The sequence below is a fragment of the Pelodiscus sinensis genome, chromosome 6 (genome assembly GCF_049634645.1).
Source record: "Pelodiscus sinensis isolate JC-2024 chromosome 6, ASM4963464v1, whole genome shotgun sequence".
Taxonomy (NCBI): domain Eukaryota; kingdom Metazoa; phylum Chordata; order Testudines; family Trionychidae; genus Pelodiscus; species Pelodiscus sinensis.
Window position 1 is genome coordinate 82,711,766 of NC_134716.1, and position 21,269 is coordinate 82,733,034.

The 21,269-nt window shown below is 40.1% G+C and overlaps 1 protein-coding gene across 3 annotated transcripts in view; it reads left to right on the forward strand.

Moving 5' to 3' along the window:
• Nucleotides 1-21,269, forward strand: part of TNPO1 (transportin 1) — a 208,201-nt gene that overhangs the window by 168,273 nt on the left and 18,659 nt on the right. For all 3 annotated transcript variants that reach the window (XM_006124293.4, XM_025185277.2, XM_006124294.4), the window contains exons 13-22: nt 898-1,123; nt 3,020-3,191; nt 5,545-5,631; nt 6,645-6,752; nt 6,956-7,114; nt 7,223-7,310; nt 9,502-9,600; nt 9,779-9,874; nt 16,289-16,364; nt 17,200-17,299. In XM_006124293.4, the coding sequence (XP_006124355.1) occupies nt 898-1,123; nt 3,020-3,191; nt 5,545-5,631; nt 6,645-6,752; nt 6,956-7,114; nt 7,223-7,310; nt 9,502-9,600; nt 9,779-9,874; nt 16,289-16,364; nt 17,200-17,299 (1,211 nt within the window). The remainder of the gene's footprint in view (nt 1-897; nt 1,124-3,019; nt 3,192-5,544; nt 5,632-6,644; nt 6,753-6,955; nt 7,115-7,222; nt 7,311-9,501; nt 9,601-9,778; nt 9,875-16,288; nt 16,365-17,199; nt 17,300-21,269) is intronic.

Consider the following 21,269-nt stretch of genomic DNA (forward strand, 5'->3'; position numbering starts at 1 on the left):
TGTTCAGATCTTACTCCTCAATAGGGCTATCTCCACCCCCTTTAGCCCTCATTATATTTCCCTGGGTCTATGTCCTATTGAAGCTATTCTCTTCCATTTAAATACTTAAATATAAATTGGGCCAGAGTCAGAGAGAGTGACCATCATCTAGTGGTCTCCTATTTATTTATTTTAGATTAAACTATTTGAGGAATTCATGTCAATTTCACAAACAGGTTTTAGTCAATGCTGAAATGCAGTTTTGGTAAATAAACTATTTGTCCAGAATTTTCACCCAATTCTGAGTTGTATTGTCTAACAACAACTTTTTTTAATATGTGTATCTCTTTTTGTCAAGAGTGTCTTGGATAAATGCCTACTCCATTCATTCATCATTCCTTTTTTGTACAGCATGTTGTGGCATTGATCTTGTCTACTCCCTATGGAGGGAGTAGTACACCCTAGCTCCCCCTAACACAGGAAACTGGCAGTATTATTGATAAAGAGCCTCAGGGAAACCACAGCCCATATTCTAAAAACTGATTAGCGTCTGTGTTTTATCAAACAGAAGTGAGCTAATGCAAACTAATTTTATTAAGCAGATGTGTTGGTATGCTAAGAGTAGTTTTACAAAGGCTTTTGAATACCATGGGAACTGTGGAAGATACTGCTAACTTTGGGTAAAAATGGATTAATTAGTTGCAAAAAGTAATAAATTGTTGTGGTATAGATAGCAAGACCTTTCAGGGATCAAAATGAAGTCAGTAAACTTATTTGCTTGATAAGCTTGACTGCATATTGATAAAACGTAGTCTCTTTGGCATCTTTCACAATGTCTCGGTAAGAGGAAGTATTAAGCCAGTTACTTTAAGCCTTTCTAACAGCAGTATTTTATATTACATATTTTTGTGTTTGTAGGTTGCATGCAGGGTATGATTCCATATCTTCCTGAACTAATCCCTCACCTTGTTCAGTGCCTCTCTGATAAAAAGGCTCTTGTGCGCTCCATTACATGCTGGACTCTTAGTCGCTATGCACACTGGGTAGTTAGTCAACCCCCAGACACGTACTTGAAGCCATTAATGACAGAGTTGCTAAAACGTATCCTTGATAGCAACAAGAGAGTACAAGAAGCTGCCTGCAGGTAAGTCCAAGCCAAAACAGAAAATTGTCTGCTGTATTTGGTTTATATAGAATAAATACTATACATTTTTAATATAATCTAAATTATTTTAAACATATTTTCTCTGTATAATGAACTTTACCTCAGATGTGTTAGGGCTTGAAAGTCTTTCTTGGTGATTTTAGTTCATTAAGTGATGTCCAGTTTGATTTCTAAATGTGTTTGATTACTTCACTAAAGAACTTTATTACAAGGGAAAGTCTGTCTGCAGTACCTGATTTTCAATGTTACATAGTAATTTCAATGTTGCCTTAAAAGTGAAGACTAACTTTGTTACAGATTTGAATTCTTGCATGTGCAAGATCTGTGACAATAAAAATGGAAGACTACTGATGCTATAATAGAATTATGTAAATAGGTTTAACTTAGGAAATTGTGGGTCACAACTCTTGCAGGAAGGAGCCAGGATGGGAGGTCTTGAGAGGGTGTGTAATAATGTAACTTGATTTTTAAAAACTAAAAATTATGCCTCAAAATGGGCAACTTTGTATAAGTTTTTGCACTCAGGCCTATACTGAAACTGGTTTCCCTAGCAAGGATCCAGAGCCCCATTGTGCTAGGCTCTATTCTTGTGCAAAAGTGCTTACTGTTGCAACATAGACAATGGTAAACAGACACAACATATTATAGCAAAATATTTACAAGTACAAAACTTGTTAAATATTTTTTTCTTTTTATCTCCCAAAACCTAGCCATTTATTCAGCCAACTTGATCTGGTGCTTATTTAAAATACTCTCTCCCTGCCCTCCTTCAGGGATAGCTTTCCATTCTTTATAGGAGAAGGAACTTCCTGACCTCAGAATGTCCACTTCATAAGCCCTTAACACACAAACACACCATAAAGTACAAGTAACCCCAAATTGGCAATGACAAAATGTACAGTTAATTAGAGCTCAGATGCCTGTAATCCGTGAGGACCATGGGCAGTAATAAAGGCTTAACTGGGAAAGCTGGATGATTTCATGGAATCAGACAGTGGAAAGTTGTCCTAATGATGGTTTGCAAGTAAAAATATAAACCAGCATGGTCTTACATAGATTGAGCCTATGGTGGAAAAATCTGTTCCCTCTGCTCTCCACATCTGTGTTTTTTTTTTTTTTTTTTTTTTTTTTTTTTTTTAAATATCCATTTTGTTTTTTATCATGAGCTCTTGGGGACAGGGACTGCCTCATCATTAGATTTAGAAACAGTGGGGCACAATGGACTAGGGGCGTCTAGATACTGGTACATGACAAATAAATACACCATTATGTATCTGCATTAATGAACAGTTTTCACATAATTTCTGTTGCTTCAGTTAACCTATTGTAGCTAAATTTGTAATAGTACTTCTAGTTTTCCTCATATGTATGGTAGGCTTTAAGAGAATGTGTCTGATGTTTATGTTCTCCAGAGTTGTTAAAATTGGGTCAGCTGAAACTTTTGGTTGAAAGATTTGTTTTTGTAGATATCAATTTTAGAAACACATTTCAAAATAATTTTTAAGGGGCAGACAGACTGTTTATCTAAGGATAAGTCTGCACTTAGGAATGGTAGTATGTTTCCCAGTTTGAGGTATACACTAGTTATCGTTGAGCTAGTCTGCTAAAAACAGTGTATCTGGGATAATGGAAGGACCTAGCTGCCCCAATGTGCACCCATCAGAGATGCTAGGTATATGGGTTGATTAGCCTCTCCAGATGCTTTCACTGTTGTGGCAACATTAATCTTTTTTTTTTTTCCACACTAGCCCTTATTTAATTAATTAGGGGGGAGTATATAATTTTAAGCGGGAAATCATATCTACACCCTAAATGGAAATAGTACCTTGTTAATTATATTGACTTAACAATTGATCTTTTTGTTTTGCTTCTTAGTGCCTTTGCTACTCTGGAAGAGGAGGCTTGTACAGAGCTTGTTCCTTACCTAGCATATATACTTGACACTCTAGTCTTTGCATTTAGTAAATACCAGCATAAAAATCTTCTCATCCTTTATGATGCCATAGGAACTTTAGCAGATTCTGTAGGACATCATCTAAACAAACCAGTAAGTATCATTTATATTATGTATAGACTACTGTCATAGTGGAATAGTACATTGTGAATAGCCTACACTACAGTGCATAAGATCTTAAAGCAAATTTTTATTGAAATCTGTATAATCAAAAAAATCCAGACCTTTCTTTGACACCGCTTAAAGGAGTCACTTGGATTACTGAGTTGGCTATATTGAATTTTTTTAACTTTGGAACAGGACCTTTGGAACAAGATCTTTGGAATGACTTTTGTGTCATTCAACCCCTCTCCCCTATTTGAATCCTTTGTTTTTGTTTAAAAAAAAATCAGATCAGATCCCTATACAACTGCAACTCCTATTGTACTACTTTTGAGTAGGTGGGGACCTTAATGAGAATCTTGACATATTAAACCATACTCTGCATTGTGCTTAGCCTGCATTCTTTTAAAACATCAATCAGTAACATAGACCATAGAACACTAGAACTGGAAGAGATCTTAAGAGGTCATCAAATCCAGTCCCCTGCCCTCACAGCAGGATGAAGCATCGGTCTAGATCATCGGTTCCCAAACTCAGGGGTAGGAAGAAATTCCAAGGGGGCCACAAGGCAACACAGCCCCCCACCCCTCCCCACCCCAAGAAAGAGCCCACGCTGTCACTACATCCTGCAAAAATGCAGATAGCGCCAACTTCCTGCGGCATGGAGGTTGGGGGAGGAGAGTCCAGAGCCGGTGTCTCAGGAAGCACATCCGCTACTTCCCCTCCTCCAAACAGCTGGTGTGTTTCCTGGAACACTGGGTCTGTCATGTTGCCGGGGTCTTCCTTCCCCCTGCTTCCTGCTTGCGCGTGGGATAGGGGAGGGGAGTAGGAGTCCCGGGACCGTGCCAGCTCCAACTGCTCAAGCAGCATGTGGCTACCATGGGGAGCGGAGGAGCAGGGTGTGTTGCCTGAGCAGTTGGAGCTGGCGCGGTCCCAGGACTCATACCCTCCTCCCCCACATGCAGGAAGGAAGCAGGGTGAGGGAAGTCCCCAGTGGCGCAACAGACCCGTCTTTTCAAGAAACGCGCCAGCTGTTTGGGGAGGGAGAAAGCAGAGCCGTGGGACCCCCCACAGGGGAAACCTGGACCTGGCTCAGAGCCGTGGGATCCGCAGGTACCAGCTGAGCTGTCTATCGTTGTCGGCCCCTCCTTCCCACCGGTCCAGGGTCCCACAAGTGCCCTGCCGCCATCCCCTGTTTTCCACACAGATTTTACACCCCATCCATATCCCACTCACTGGCACACTGGATCACTCGTGTTTGGCCTCACCTCAGAGTGTAGAGGGGCCCACAAATTCCACTACCCCTAGAGCCCCAGAAGATGTTTCATTTGGACAACTGGGTCTCTTGCGTTTCTTTGTTGCACTATTTGCATTTTGCATGCATGCCTGTCTTACTCAAGATAGAGGAACTTCATTAAAATATTCCCAAACTGGGTCTCTTACAGCCTGCTGCCATTATAGGTTTTTCCTTCTAGTGAGAGAATGATATGGTAGATCTCAAAATCAATGAAGGCTACGCTCAGAAAGACCTCAAGACTTTTCTGCCTGTCCCTCTCGTCTCACATTGATATCCAGACTTCTTCTCCTTCTCCAGATCTACTTTGTCCCAACAATTCATTGAACTTTTTGAAACTTTGTACTTTTTAGAGAGATAAGGGTTTGTCTCTGTCTACACAAATTTGCGGAGGGGAAAATAGGGTTGAGGTCTGTTATTTCTTACCTCTATATATTTATTTAAAATATTTTTGCTATTAACAAGCATGTTATCTCTGGAGACACACATCCACAGTTTGATAACTGAAAAACTAAGCATATCCACTAGACTGAGTACTGAGTCCCAGAAATATTAATTTAAATAATCTGTATAGAAGTCTCTGGAACCCCAGAGTGGGCAAGATAGAGTCGGGGGGGGGGGGGGGGGCAGCAGACCAGGGAGACGCGAAGCAGCTTTTCTCGCCCCGGAGGACGCGGGCAGCGGGACCGCGGCGCGTCTGGGTGGTCCCGCCATCCGCGTCCTCCGGGGCGAGAAAAGCCCCGTTCGTAAGTACAGATCCGACGTAAATCGGATCCGCGTAACTCAGGGACTGCCTGTATATAGTGGTTAAAAAACAAGCTTTATTAATACATTGATTCAAAATATCTGATCTAAGAAATCTCAAACTGTGAACTCATTATGAAATGTTATTAATAGTCATGCAGGAGAGAGAGTTGTTTACATTTGCTACCACCATTGATGGACCTTTTTTGTAAAAGAGAAAATGTGAAATGTTAATGATCAGGGCTGAGGTAGAAAGCTTTGGGTATTTTGGAATTAACAAACAATATTTTTCCTCACTATAAATAGGAATATATTCAGATGCTAATGCCTCCACTAATCCAAAAATGGAACATGTTAAAGGATGAGGATAAAGATCTCTTCCCTTTGTTAGAGGTAAATGTTACAAAGTTTTTTTTTCTTCTTTTTCTAACTTGATTTTGTATTATAGGAATGTTAAATTTAGATTAATCAGCTAATCGAATAGTCAGTGCAATTTGCATCCACTATTCGATTAGTTGGTAAGGGCACCTCTGCCTTTGAAGTGTAGCAACAGTCCTGTTGCTACACTTTAAAGGTGAAAGTGCTGTGGGGAACTCCCCAGCTGGCTCCAGTCTGCATGTGGCATTTCAAAGCAGCAGCGCCCCATGGAGCCCAGGGTCTGGTCCTGGGCTCCATGCAGTGCTGCTGCTTGGAGGCACCCCCTCTTCTCTGCCCCCTCTGCCTCTTTCTGATAAAGGCAGCAAGGGGGGGAAACGGATAGTCGACTAGTCATTCACATCTCTATTGTATTATACATGTGTCTTTAATATAAAGCAGTCTTGATTTTACTGTGAAAATCTTTTAAGGATCTGAATTATGATTTTGCATAAACTCCTACAAGAATGATTCCCTCTATTGAAAATACTTCATATTGGGGGTGACTGTAAAGATTAAGCATAGTATTGAAATGTTAATTATGTAAAAAGCCATTTCTGCATAACTTCTTAATTTCGGCTGGAAAGAGCTAATCTTCCCCTTTCTGTGATTAAAAAGAGAACCATTTAGGAATCTCTCCTCCCAGGGCAAAGATTTTAGGTAAGTTTTGTTGAGGTCCTTATGTGCTTCTCATCACATTTTATTGCCCATCTTTTATTCCCATAATTTTGCTCTCATAGCACAGCCTTGGAGGTGTTCCCAGTGGGACACTGTCAGCCATTCCCTGTGTACTGAATATTCCCTTTCAAAACCTGGCACACTCCTATTCCCAGGTTTTCCATAGTGGCAGCATGTTATAATATTGTCTGAAATAGCATCTACCCAAAATGTTGGGAGGGGAGGGGGGTTCTTTTCTCTTTACATTGAAGTAAGACCTAGTGAAAGAAAAAGTGTGTTTTCTTCATCATGCATATATTGCTTTTTTATTCTAGTGCCTGTCTTCGGTTGCCACTGCCTTGCAATCTGGCTTCCTTCCATACTGTGAACCTGTGTATCAGCGTTGTGTAAACCTGGTACAGAAGACTCTTGCACAAGCCATGGTATTTTTCTGTTGTTATTCCTGGGATTTGTAGATGTGTTTAGTATGTGACTGCGTTTGTATTACAGTGGGATTTATAGCATACCCATCAACAACATCTGGCTGACGTTACAAAACATAAACCAATTCTTGATTTGCATGCATAGCATAGAGATAATTAATGTGTTACATTGAAGGGGGGTTTTAACCAGTGTTTTATTACAGTTGCATAATGCTCAGCCAGACCAATATGAGGCACCAGATAAAGACTTCATGATTGTGGCTCTTGATTTACTCAGTGGCTTAGCTGAAGGACTTGGAGGAAACATTGAACAGCTAGTGGCTCGTAGTAATATCTTGACACTAATGTACCAATGTATGCAGGTGAGAAGATTTTTTTTTTTTTAAATCCTGGGATATTTTTAAAATAAGTGTTGTGGTAATTGACTTTTTCTTCTACTTTTGGCTTTTTTATTTTCTTTTGGTTTGTAGGATAAAATGCCAGAAGTACGACAGAGCTCTTTTGCCTTGCTAGGTGACCTGACAAAGGCATGTTTTCAGCATGTTAAGCCTTGCATAGGTATGTTTCTTTTTTATATAATAGTTCTCATGAAATAAAGAAAAATAAGGTGGTATCTTCATCATGAAACAGATTGATTCTCCTGGTGGTTAAAAAGTCTGCCTGTTGTGAGAAATGGGCAGTTATCAGTTACTAGACCAGGAGTAGGGAACCTTTTTTCAGTTGAGGGCTGCTGGCCCACACAAAATCAAGTGGTGGCCACACACAAGTGAGAAGCTACAAAACCCTCACTAACATGGTCCCTGACTGAGAAGCAGAAAGACATTCCTCTCACACACCAGAACCTAGGTGGGCCCAAGCTGGTAGATATTATGTGCTCCAGCCCTACAGGGTTATGGTGGGAGGCAGGAGGAGCTGGCATGCCAGCATGGGCTCCCCAATGCTAGGGGGGAGCCAACAAGCCTCGGACTGTATTCAGGCAAACCAAGGGCTGCATCTGGCCCCCAGGTCTTAGGTTCTCCACCCCGTACTAGACAATTGCTCTATTATTCAGTGCCCCTCAATAGGGAGTGAGAGCTGTTAGGGTAGGAGGAGATGTCTGGGTTCACAGAAGCCATCCTGTGAGTCAGGAGTGGGCAAGATAGGGTCTGTGGGCCCAATCCAGCCCACGGCTGCCCAGCCGCTCTCCCACCCCTAGGCCAATCGAGACTTGGGAACAGGAGAGCCCACAAAGTCTCCTCCCCCTGCCATGGGCACACGGCACCAGAGGGAACTGCCAGCTGTTAAAAATGGCTGGCAGTTCCCTCTAGGTGCCACACACCCCTGGAAGGGTGGGGAGGGCAAGAGACTTTGTGTACTCCCCGCCCCAAGGCCCTGATTGGCCTAGGGACAGGGGAGGGTGCAAAGTCTCTTCCACTTCCTCCTTCTCTGCCTCCTCTTTTCCCCCTCTCTCCGCCCCAGTACTGGCTGCCCTGTAGGAAATGACCCACTTCTGCCTGAGGCCCCATCCCTTCAAAGGTAGCCCACAACCACTGCCAAAACTTGTGAAGTGGCCCCCCTGCAAAAATTATTACCCAGCCCTGCTCTGACTGAATTAAGCATACCTGGACAGGCTGGTGCAAAATTGTTTTCACTACCTTGTACCAACAATAACATGGCTATATTTGTTTAGATTACTCTTTATAAAGACACTGCATTTTCCTTTTTTCTTAAATTTAAATTGTGGTAGTGAGTTTCTCCAGACAGATTTCATATCATGTTCAGGTACCTTTATAGCTTTGATTAAGGATGTTAAGAGGCAGGTAATTGGCTAATCATGTAGTCGATACAATTTCGATTGACTACACGATTAGTCAATAAGTGAACGCATTCCGTCCCAAGCTTGCACCAGATCCAGGAGCTACCTTCGCTGCAGCTCTGCTGTTTAAATGTAGTAGGATATGGGCACGCAGGACCACTGTGGCTCTGCATTTTAAATGTAGTAAGATCCAGTCTGGCTCTTACTACATTTAAAATGCAGAGCCTCAGCAGTGGGTAGCTACCGAACCAGGCACGAGCTGGGACTTAGCCAGACTTGCTCTGCCATGGCTTGCGCCAGGTTCAGCAGGCCCAGTCCAGAGGGACACACCCCTCTCCCCACTGTGAACAGGGGTTGCCACCTTGAAGCAACTCCTGTTGGCGACAGCTCAGGCTGACCCACAAACACAGGCTGTTCTGGCAGCAGCTCCCGTCCAGATACAGGAGCAGCAAGGGGGTGGGCGGGAAGTGTGAGTAGTTACCTACTCGCTTACATCCCTATCTTTGATCTGGCATATTCAGACTGTTTTTATAACAAGCTACTTTCTGTTGCAAATGGAAAAGCTAATAAATTTTTTCCCCCTTATTTACTGCCTATCTGCACATAATAATTGAAAATGTGAAAAGCGTAGCCAAGAGCTTACTTTCTTTCTCAGCAAAAAGGCTATAGCATCCATTATAGAGAGGCCTATAGCTTTCCTCCTAATGATTACTGGACTGATTTGGGAATTCTTTAAAATTTGCATTTGTTTTTGTCAAATCAAACTGATATTGTGTGGCTTCATGACCTACTTATTTAAGGCACTAGTTGCAAAATGATTGTTCCTAACTCTTGTCTGTTCTGCGTGAGGCATTTACATATTTTTAGATTGAGAACTCATTTACTGATAACTTCTTGTAGTGGGGGTGGGGAAGCTTTTCTGCACACTGTCAGTTTACAATGTTTTCTTTCTAGCTGATTTCATGCCAATTTTGGGAACCAACCTAAACCCTGAGTTCATTTCTGTGTGCAACAATGCTACATGGGCAATTGGAGAAATCTCCATTCAAATGGGTAAGAACTGACTTTTTAGAGCGTGCATGTTTACAGTGTAAAATATTTAAAGGTGTATTCTTTGTTAAATAATGACAAATGGAAGTTTTGATTCTGAGTTAGTGCTATACATAAAGATCTATTTAGATAAATAATTTTAAGTTGTTTTCATCTGAATTTTTGTTTTTGGCTATTTTAGGTATAGAGATGCAGCCATATATTCCTATGGTGTTGCACCAGCTTGTAGAAATCATTAACAGACCCAACACACCAAAGACGTTGTTAGAGAACACAGGTACCCTATAAATGAAATGTTTGTGGTGAAGGGAATTATGCCATTGTCTTGCTTAGAGAACAAAAACACCCCACAGTCTTTAAAAATTGCTTAGGCAAATGAAATCAGAGCTGATATATTTACAGCATGAAAGCAGCTCTGTTCTGCAGAGGTGTGTACAAGTCTCAGTTCTGCATGAACCACCTGTCATATTTAGCTTGTTAAGATTGTTGCTTTTTATATCCATTTTATAAATAGCTTTGTTAGACTCTGAAAGAATTGGAGGCTTTCTTTTACACTACTTTAGATACATATTATATGTAAATTCACATGCACATATGTCTGACTTTCAAAAGCTTGAAAACATAATTGGGATATGTGAAAATCAGCCAGGAAATTTAAGATCTGGAATAAGAAAAACAAAAGGCAACAATGGATGCACCAAATAATAGAATTCTGTTTTAGTGTAGTGATTGCATTAAAATTTTTTGATCTGTAGTAGTAACATTACTGCAATAAAATTAAAGTGTGTAATGTTGTTTATAGTGCCTGACATTTTTTTATTAGAAATTATGAAAACTACTCCAGTCATGATATGTACTATTTATAGTCTGGCCAATGACAGTGGCCTTCATATTGGGAGGTGCTAGCAAGTGCCTTATTAAACATGCACTTCTGAGGCTTGTTCCTTTTGTATTTTTAAAGAGCATGTTCTGATATGAAGAGCACCTTCCATACTCTAGAAAATTTTAAGTGTGACTTGAATTAGTTTAATTTTAGTATGTCAATTTTTTCTTGACATTTTCTTAGAGTCCTCTCTAATTTTTGCTGTTACTCATTTTCTTTTTAATTAGCAAAACCATAGTTCCTCAAGTATTGTCCCTATATGTGCTTCATTTCTTATGTACATGTGCCCCACATGCCTTTGAGCTGAGATTTTTCATTAGTAGTGTCTGTTTGGTCTGCACATAAATTCTGGTGATATTCTCATGACCACCAAAGCTACATCAGGTTGATGAGAGAAACTGCCTTCAGCTTCTTATCAACTGTTTGTTTCAGCCTGAGATGGAGTTTGTCTGCATTTTGTGTGCTTCAGCTGATTGCTGAGTTTGTACATAGTTATATCTTAGTTTGTTAGTAGTAGTGGTTATTGAAAGATTGTTTATTTTCTCTGAGGGAATGGCCTGGTGAAGAGCATGCATGTCTTAAGTTATTTCAGTGTTGTCTTGTGTAGAGAGGCTGTCTGAGTCAGCAATGGACAGTCTAAATCAGGGGAGGGCAAGAGGCGGCTAGCCCTGCTGGGACCTTTAAGCACCATGCACCTGCAGCTGCTTCAAATGTGGATGCTTTATGCTCTGTCGTTCCCCCCCTTCCCCCCCCCGGAAAAATCTCTCAGCTCCCATTGGCCAGTTTCCAGCCAGTAGGAGCTGAGAAATTTTGCTGAGGCAGGGGCAGCCAAAGAAGCCTCCTCCCATCTCTCCCTCCTCGCTCAGACTTCCATCTCTCCCCCCGCCTAGAGCAGAGCCACGTAGAGCAGTTTGCGACTGCAGCTCAGGTTTCTGCAGAGCTGCTGGCTGGGAGCTGCCTAGATAAGTGCCTCCTAGCCAGAGCCTGCCTCTAGCTCCCACCCTCTCACCACCACCACCCCCAACTGCTTGCCCCAGGCCACCAGCCAAACCCTCTATATCCCTTTCTCCCAGATCACAACCTCCTTCACTTCCCTCGTACACGCCTTCCCTAGTCCAGAAGCTCCTCCTGCACTCATACTCCCTTCCTGACCCTACATCCCACTCCTCTGCCCCAGGTCACCATCCAAATCCTCTGCACCTCCTTCTCCGAGGTCACAGTTCCCTCCCAGACTCTACACCGCCTCCAAGAGGCCCTTCCCCCAGACCCGTCCTGCACCTATACCCTTTCTGAATTCTGTACCCCAAACCTCTGTCTCAGATCACAACCCCCTTCTTCACCTAAACTCCCTCTTAGACGCCACACCCCTTCCTGCATATTTGTCAGCATATTTCAGATTTGGGGATTTCCATATATAAACCTCATTGCCACAGCGACAAACAAAAATGTCATCTGTTGTGTTCAAGGTGTGTTGGAAGAGGGGAAAGTTTAGGTTACAATTCCTTGAGGAGAGCCTTTCTTTTTATGTGGATGAAGAAGCTGTTTTATGTTTCCCCCACCACCTATTATTGTCAAAGCGGTGAACAAAAGCAGACAGGACAATACCAGAATTATGCTAATAGCTCTGTTGTGGTTGAAGCAGGTATGATTTCCTTACCTGTTTTGCCTAGCTCTCCAGTGATAAATCTTCTAATCAGTCCTCAGATCCTATTCCAGGGCTCCAGTTGACGGCTGCATCTCCAACTAAATATTCCCTGACTCAAAGGCATGGCTCCTCAATAGTTGCCAGGTGTAGGTTTAGTGAGCAGAGGTATAATAGCTATATTAAATAGTAGGAAAGCTTACAACTGAAATATTCACCTTTAACAGTGGAGAAGATTTAGTTGCTTGTGTGAATTCCTGAATGTTGTCATTGGATCTGTTTTGATTCTGCTTGTTCGGGATGATTTGCTGCAACTAAAGAAAACAGGATCATTGCTTAGTTCTGTTTTTTTATACTGCTTTTTCATACCATTGTTTAGGAATTCTTGCTCTTTGCTTACCTTACAATCATTAAGCTCATGAAAGTTCTGGGTAATCTCTTCTGATCGGTGAATGTCCCACCCCAGTTTGGGACCTTAATGTGGTATTTTAAGATTCATGAAATCATCTTAGTGGCCATTCCATCAGCTTGCAGAAATTGATGCCTTAATGGCCGACCCTCTGTTCACAATATCCTGCAAACTTCCTTAGAACCACACTCTAAGCTTTTCCTAAAGCATCTTCTGAATCATTTATCTACCAGTTTTCTTTCCAAAATCACATTATTCCAATGTGGAGGCCACCTTCCATATTCTAGATGTAAGGGAGGGCATTAGCTTTCTAGCTTGATAGGATTAATAATTTTGTATATCTTCTAGCTGTTTCTTTTTGTTGAGGGAGAGCTCCAAAGCTGCTGCAATTTCTACCCAAGGATTGTCAAAATAGTCTTCAGGGTGTATTATATTTTGTTCGTGCTGGCAGCATTATACTTCCTCTTAGGATTTTTGCTCATTTGACAAGGTCATAATGTACGTCTGTTATGGCTCTACTTCATATTACGCATGTAAGCGACTAGTCAACTATCTGATAAGCAAAAGCTTATCGGAGAGTCGACTAATCCCTCAACTGATCACTTCCCCCACCTTGCTGCCTCTTAAAAGCCGGTTCTCTCCCCCCTCCCTCCCCATACTGTCTCCATGAGGGGTAGCGGGGACCAGGCTCGCACTGGGTCCTCCACTCGTGTGCTTTAGCCTTTTAAATATATTAAGAGCCTGTTGGCTCTTAATATGTTTAAAAGGCAAAGCCATATGCCACCAAATCTCCAGGTAGTGCAGACCAGGAAGCTCAGAAGGGCTAGCTGGAGGGAGGCTAGCCCCCCAGCCTTTTCCATGGTCCTAGAGTGGAGCCCCCGCCACTTTGCTTAGGAGGACACCTGACTTCACCTCCTTTGTTAATGCCCATCAGACACTTTCTTCTTCACACTGAGTTTCATTCTTTTACACTTAAATAAAGTAAGTTGTAAGTAAAAAATTAGTGTTACAAATTTTGTAAGTGTTCACAGCTGTTTGCAGTATTAATTGCCTTTTAAGATAACTGGATACATGATTATCCAAACCTTAAGTGAAATTACCTTGTCTAAAGAACATATATGAATCTTTTTACAATAGATGAGGTAATTCCATTAATATGGTAGAAATGTGGCCCATGACCACTTAACAAAACTCATGAAGTGGCCCCCTGAAAAAATTGCCTTAGTCCCTGTAGATCTGATGCAATAGTTGACAGTGAAGTTCCTTTGTGTTGGACTCTATTCCAAAGCTCATTCCTCCTTATAGGGATACTGCTTAGGAATTCCCCAAGTGGTGTACCTATAGGGGCACTATTCAAGATGAGAACAATTAATCTGTGTGGTAAGTGCAGTTCTTTGAGATTTGTCATCCTGTAGGTGCTCCACTATTTTGCCTTCCTTACCATTTGCTTGAGTTTCCTTCTGAGACTCATTTGTGGAGAAGGAATTGTTGGTAGTTTGACTGCTCAGTTTGATGGAGCTTTGGTGTGGGGCATGTGGATGGCAGGTCAAATGGACATAGTTAATGAAAATTTATCAAAAGCACGTGAGGTGCATGCACACTTGAATTGGAGTACCCATAGAGACATGTACTTTGAACTAGATACCGCACAGGGTGAGTAACCTCTTTCTTGGACAAACATCACAAGCTGATGTCCTTGATATCACAAGTACAGGACTGCACTGTACAATGAGAAGAGAAATGGAAGATGTTTTATTGTGTGTGCCATCTTCAGTATTTTGTGAAACTAAATGTTAAAAATGTTTTCAAAATTAGTGTGGAAGGTGAACTTTAAGAAGGACTAGCTGGTGGTTTGGCATGTTACAGATACTACTTTTATTAGACACCATTTTTGAGCAGCTATGTAGATTGCCAAATGGGAATATTAACGAGTGAATCTGTTTTTCTTTCAGTAATTAATATAGTAATTGACATGTGTCCAGTGCTCAAATGTTTGCTTCTATTACTGTTGCAGATACTATAGAAGTATCCCATACTGAATTTTTGTTGTTTACTCCTGAATAGTTAACTTAAATGTAGATACATAACTGCAAATAAATGTTGAATGTAGCGTACTTACAATAAGTTTGTTGTAGGATATAGCCCTACAAACTATAGGCTCTAGAATATTTTTTCTATTTAGCCTAATATTTAGCATAATAAGCTGCTACCAAAATATTTACATTTCACTGGTGTACATTGTATCACTGTGATTCTGTTTCACTTTGCTTCTCCTTGAAAAATATAACAGGCACATTAAGTAAGAAATTATTGCATAGGATAACTGGTATAGTTTTCAGCCTCCACAAAAATATTTCTCCTTGTATGGGTTTCCGCAATGTGGAAGATGAGTGGACTTTTATCAAATAGGTCTTTTTAAAAAAACTTGCAATATAAACATTTAACTGCCTGTATTTGTGATATAAAAATGTTATGTATATTATAATTGGCACTGTTGTGAGACTGCACTTACAGTTTATTCAGCAGAAAATTGTGCATGCGATGGATATTGCAGATTGTATAAAAAGTATTGTGACCACTATGCGTTAATAATAATTGGTCACATAACCAAAGTGAATTTCAAAAAGCTAGCATATCCTACACCAAACTTGACTGGAGAGAGCGTCATCTGCTTTATTGCATGTTCCATGGGAGTGCTCACAAATGCCTGTTTAACTAGAGTGTTGCATAGTATGTGTCTTGAACATAGGTTTCCTTTCTCTGCTTCATATGAATCTGCTGGATTTCAGTATTATTCATGTAGTTTGCTTCAAATAATCTTTAAACATTATTTCCCACCCTCTCCTTTTTCTGAAAGATTAATCTTCTGTGACTTGAGTGAACACCAATAAAATATTCTTGTGTGATCACTTTGCCTTTTGTTCTGCCCCTTCAATGAAGGCACTAAGCAATTTGTTCAGTCAGAAATACTAATGGAATAAACATCTTTTTGTGCTAATACCTTTGTGCCAGAAGTCAGATTTTCCCAGGAGAAATTCTCTTGCATTCGGTAGATGTGATTTAGAGCCCATTTCACTGATAATCTCTAAATATTAATGAGCTATTTACCTGGTGTGAGTTAATTTAGAGAAAATTGTTGCTTAAAATCATGAAGAAATTGGATATATGAAGTCTTTAGCAAGACAAGGGCTTATATATTAATATTTTAGTAGTAGATGAAAAAACATTCACTGGAACCACATTCTCTGGGTTTAATTTCAATGTAATGAGAACTTTAATTTTGGAATTCAAGTAGTGCAAGCTTAAATCAAAGCAACTCAAATTATAGTATATTCAGCTTATATTATAAATTGAAAATACTTAGTACCTTTTTATCAAGAGCATTAAAAATACATGTGAGTAGCTAGTTTATTACTAGCTCTGTAATCTTGTTACGTAGAAGTTAGATCTAAAGAGGGCAAAGTCAAAATCTCTGTTCAAATAGCCTTTGGATTTTAAATTGTGTTTTTGGTGTTCTCTCATTTACTTAATTATTTTTTAATCCCCAAGAATATGCCATATATGTTGCTGCCCCTTATTTTTAGGGGTGGTAATAAACAGCACTAGTGAAATCTTATGTTTATTATCATACACAGATTCTGTTGGTTTCTGTTTCTGAGTTATTTGTTGTTTTTTCTTTATTTTTTCTCCTTCCCCCTCATTTGCTCATGTCTTGGTTGGCGTTTGGTGGTGTATAACCGTGATTGCGTTACCTTAGCAATAACAATTGGTCGTCTTGGTTACGTTTGTCCTCAAGAGGTGGCCCCCATGCTACAGCAGTTTATAAGACCCTGGTGTGTATTATTCAATCTTTTTTTTTAATTCATTTTTCTTCACTTTCTTTCTTCCTTCTCTCTATCTCACTTTTAGATATATTTTCAGTTGGTTACAAAATCACAATCCTTAATCATTGCCAACCATGTGACTAATCTTGTCCTATCAGGTTTGTGAGTTTTTTAGTAGCACCGTCATGTACATTTTATGTTGTGGCTAACGACTAATTGATGCATGGGATAAGATTGTCACATGCTTGCTGTGTTAATAAGCTTGATTATGAAAGAGCATTTTAAAATCCATCAGAATGATAATATGCATGCAAGTACTGTAAAAGTTAAATTGTGCATTACACTACTTTAAAAAAGTCAGATTTGAATTCCTGTAAGGCATACATGTTTATAGATTTGTTATGAATAAAATAGTTTGCTTGCTTCTGTAAAAGTTAAATAACTGTTCTGTAAGTGGTATCTGATAGACTATACGGCCACAGTTTGAAGTATGTGTTCTGCTTCTAATAATAGCTCTTACCAGTACTGTGGATAAACATTTTAGTGGTATTTAATGGAATACAGATCACACATTTTAGAAGTTATTACTGTACATGGTGCAGCATTTACAATTCAGAATTCTAAAAAATGTAAAAGTTAGATATCAAACTTTTGAAGTTAAATTCAAATGAAACTAACCATAAAAAGAGACTCCGAAATCTTTATTTCAAGTGTTCTGAAAACTATTCTAGGAAGATCTCCTCAGTGTGACTCTTACTCCATCAAATACTGTCACCTGGTTAATTAAATTAATTAAATTAAAATGGATTCTGTTGCCTGACTGCCTGGTTCTCCCATTTACTAGGTGTACCTCTCTGCGGAACATAAGGGACAATGAGGAAAAGGATTCAGCTTTCCGTGGGATTTGTACCATGATCACAGTCAACCCTAGTGGAGTAGTCCAAGTAAGATATTTGCATAGGCATTTGATTTTTGTTCTGACACTCATTCTAAAATTGAGTAGAAATAACGGTACAAAAGAAAGAGCTTCCTTTAAAAGAAGTGAAGCATGTTGGTTTCTCTCTACAATTGGTAGTAACATTAAAAGAACAATTTGCTGGTGTAAAGTAGTGTATGTCCATTGATAGGAAGACTATTAAAACATTGCATCAGTGGAGGATTGACTTGTTTTCCCTCCTGTGTGGGGGTTGGGGGGGTCTGGGTGGGGGTGTGTGTGTGTGTGTGTGTGTGTGTGTGTGTGTGTGAGAGAGAGACAGAGAGAGAGAGAAAAATTGTTTAGGTATTTTATTTCACTCCTTACAAAAAAGTAGCACGTTTACAAAGGGATTGTATATTATCGGCTGTTTTCATATCCAATTAAAAATATATTCTATTCCTAAATCTCAACATTTCACTTCAAAGTGTACAAAGTATGTCTTACATTTGAAAAGATGTAAACTGACTCCTTAACCTAAAACGTTGTTTGTACAATTGGAAAAATAAACAGCTATGTAACTCTTCAAAAACATGTGTGTTGCTGTTAGCCTGGCCATACTGAAGCTATAATCATTCAATTCATTCATTTCAGTCTGTCATTAATTTCTTTTGAAAACAGCTTCAAAATCTGAAAAGATGACAGTTGATTAATATAAATGTATAACTGTGTGAGTGTGTGTATGTGTATTAGGGGTGTTAAATATCACGTGAGCCACTTGCTGCTCCTCAACTGCTGCCTCTGATACAGAGGCAGCAGTGTGGAGCAGCCACATGGGAGCTGGTCCATGAGAGGAGCCAGCAGCACTGGGTAGCAGAATCCCCTGTCTAGGGGGAGATCTGAGCTCCTGGACCCAGAGTGAGCCAGAACTGGGCCTGCCTTCCTGGCTCCTAATATGCTTTAAATGCAGAGCCGCAGCCAGGGTAGATCCTGGACCCAATGCAAACAGGTACTGAGCCATGCTGCTGTCCAGCCTACTAAATATATTTGAAATTAATGTGCAAAAGTGACTACAGACACCGATGAAATGTCAGAATAAATTGCATGTCGTTACATCTTTGCAGAATTAATTCCCTTTAAGAATGATTTAGTATGCTCAATTTTATAATAGTGTGAGTGTGCAGTATTCACTTCAGATTTTCTCTATTTTTCTTATGGGCATAGGGAACATAGAAACATGTATCTAACCTAGATATTGCAATAAATGACTGCCACTGTCCACTTTATCTTAAAGGTATACCACAATGAATAAAGTTGATTCTTTTAACTTTTTTTTATTTTTACCAAGTTTTGTCAGGGTTTCGGTATCTCAGCAACGGACATGGTTATGCTATAATTACTGCTTCAGATTAAAAATCCATTTTGTTAATGGTTCATATTTTTTAAATTTGTATTGCTAGAATATCTTTTGATTACTTGGCAGTTTTTCTTTAATCACACTTCAGCCTAATGTTCCTTTTATTTAGAAACCACTTAATGTTTGGATTAGAGTAAAATACTGAGTGTCAGATCTGGAGTATAGTCTGGTTCTGACAGATCAGTTGTGTGCTCCTGTTCAAATTGCTTTATCTCTGTGCTTTAGATCCACCCTTTGTCAAACGGGAATAAAACCTGCCCTTCCTGCCTCAGGGATATGTGCTATGAGGTTAAATTTGTGTGACGTGCTTCCATATCTTCTTAGTTTGTGTATTGTTTTGTAACCATTATAGTGTAGCATACAGGTTTTATTGGCTTAAGTTTGCTATGTTTGTAACTTTCAAGTAGTGAAGTCCATGAATGAGTAATGCAGATCATCACAAACCAGTACCAGCAGACTCTATAATGCATTTGGTTTGTCTTACACTTTGCAAAACAAACCAAGAACCCTTGTAAAAATATCTGAATTGAAAAATAATGTTATGGATGCATTTTAATCTCTCTGTCTCTAAAGCCAGGTTAGCTAAGTACTGGGTCAAAATGTACAGATTTCATGATGGGAGATGCATTAAATTGCAGAAACCTCTTTAAGTAGCACTTCATTGCATAGTGACATGACTTTTAAATCTCAAGTTGTCATCTTTCAGAACTAGAAACAAAGGCTGTGGTTCTAAAACGTTAATGTAATTAGCTATATTTTCAATGTGGTGGGTACCCAGCATTTTCCTGTGACTTAAATGGAATCTGCTGGGTGCTCAGATACCATGGTGATAAAGTAATTTATGAAAAAGTACATGGAAGAACATAAGTGCTGAATCTCTCAGATGGACTTTATCAGCAGGTTGATGCACTATTATTAGCCAAAATAATTTGCAAGAACACAGCTCTTTAAAGCCAACCTGTCAGTAGTCTGTTGTGCTGTTACTCATTCTGTTGTAACCATTTTCATGGAGAATGAGGGGTTACAGCTTTCTCTTAAGGTAAATATTTGAAAGCTGTGCACAGTTGATATATTGGACAGATGGAAGGGAGTCAGCCAAGATGCATGATGAATTGTATTTGCTACCTGAATATCATAGTTACTTTTTTGGTAGACTAGATGGGAAAATTGTAGTCAAAGCAGTTTTCTGTTGGAAAATGCAATTTTGACTAAATTCAAATTGTTGGGTAAATTATGTTTATTATTAAAAAATTTTGGAAAGGCTCAAAAATAAAAACACCCTTCAAATACAACTTTTTAGAGTTTGTTTGGAAATTATTTTTTGTTACCAAAATAATCAAGTATAGAGAATTAGTAAAAGAAACAAAATTTCCAAATTTAAAGAAAGAAAATGTTTGTTAACTTGAAACAGAAAAATTCAGAATTTCATTTGAGGCTTTTTTCTTCAGAATATCGAAAACTTTTGTGGGATACAACTATCTACTTTTTGGTTGCACGTAACTGTTTGAAATACATTTTTTAAGGAATTAGTTTTAATCATAGCCAATAAGGGTCAGTAAAATCCTTTCTTAAGGTTCCAGAATAATGAAATTTTGTTTTCTTACTCCTTTTTGATGAATACAGGGGTAAAGACTGCACATCAGTTGATACTCTGGAGAAAATTTGTAATGGTTTTTACATATGTCATAAACCATTTCTAAAAGACAATCTACTTAACTTTTACATTTTTGCTGCAGAAGATTTATAAAGAGGTCTGTTTTAGTTACTGTAATCTGATAGAAGGTTGGCTATGCAGTGAATTAAATATAAAAATTTGAAAACTTGGGATGATGTAATTGTAGCCTGTTAACATCCATCTAGCTCACATGATTATCTAAAATCCAATTAAATAAAATTTTTGGGATTGAAGCTGAAGGGCACTTGGGAGAAAATTATTACAGTAAACTTCCGATAATCCGGCACCTTTAGGACCCAGGGGGTGCTGGATTATCAGATATGCCGGACTATCAGAAGTGGGGGCTATGAGGGGTCTGGAGTGGGGTGGGAGGGGAAGCCACCCCAGACCCCTCATAGCCCCCCCTTACGATAGTCAGGCTCTGCCCGAGGAGTCCCTGATTCAGCCGCTGCTGGTCAGTTTCAGCAGCAGCTGATTCCGGGATGCCTGCAATAGAGCAGCTGGGGTGCTGCCGGGTTGGTCCCGCAGCGCCGAGGGGCAGCGCTATGGCACCAACCCAGCAGCACCCCAGCTGCTCTTGGGGATGCCTGGGGCAGAGCAGCTGGGGTCCTGCCGGGTTGGTCTCGCAGCGCCGTCCTTTGGCGCTGTGGGACCAACCCGGCAGCACTCCAGCTGCTCTGCCCCAGGCGTCCCCAAGAGCAGCTGGGGTGCTGCCCGGTTGGTCCCGCAGCCCCGAGGGGCAGCGCTACCAGACCAACCCGGCAGCACCCCAGCTGCTCTGCTCCCGGCTTCCCCGATTCAGCTGCTGGTCAGTTTCAGCAGCAGCTGAATGGGGGAAGCCTGTCCGGCTGCCCCAGCACTTCCGGGTTCCTAATGGTGCCGGACCATCAGGAGTCCCGGAGCATTGGA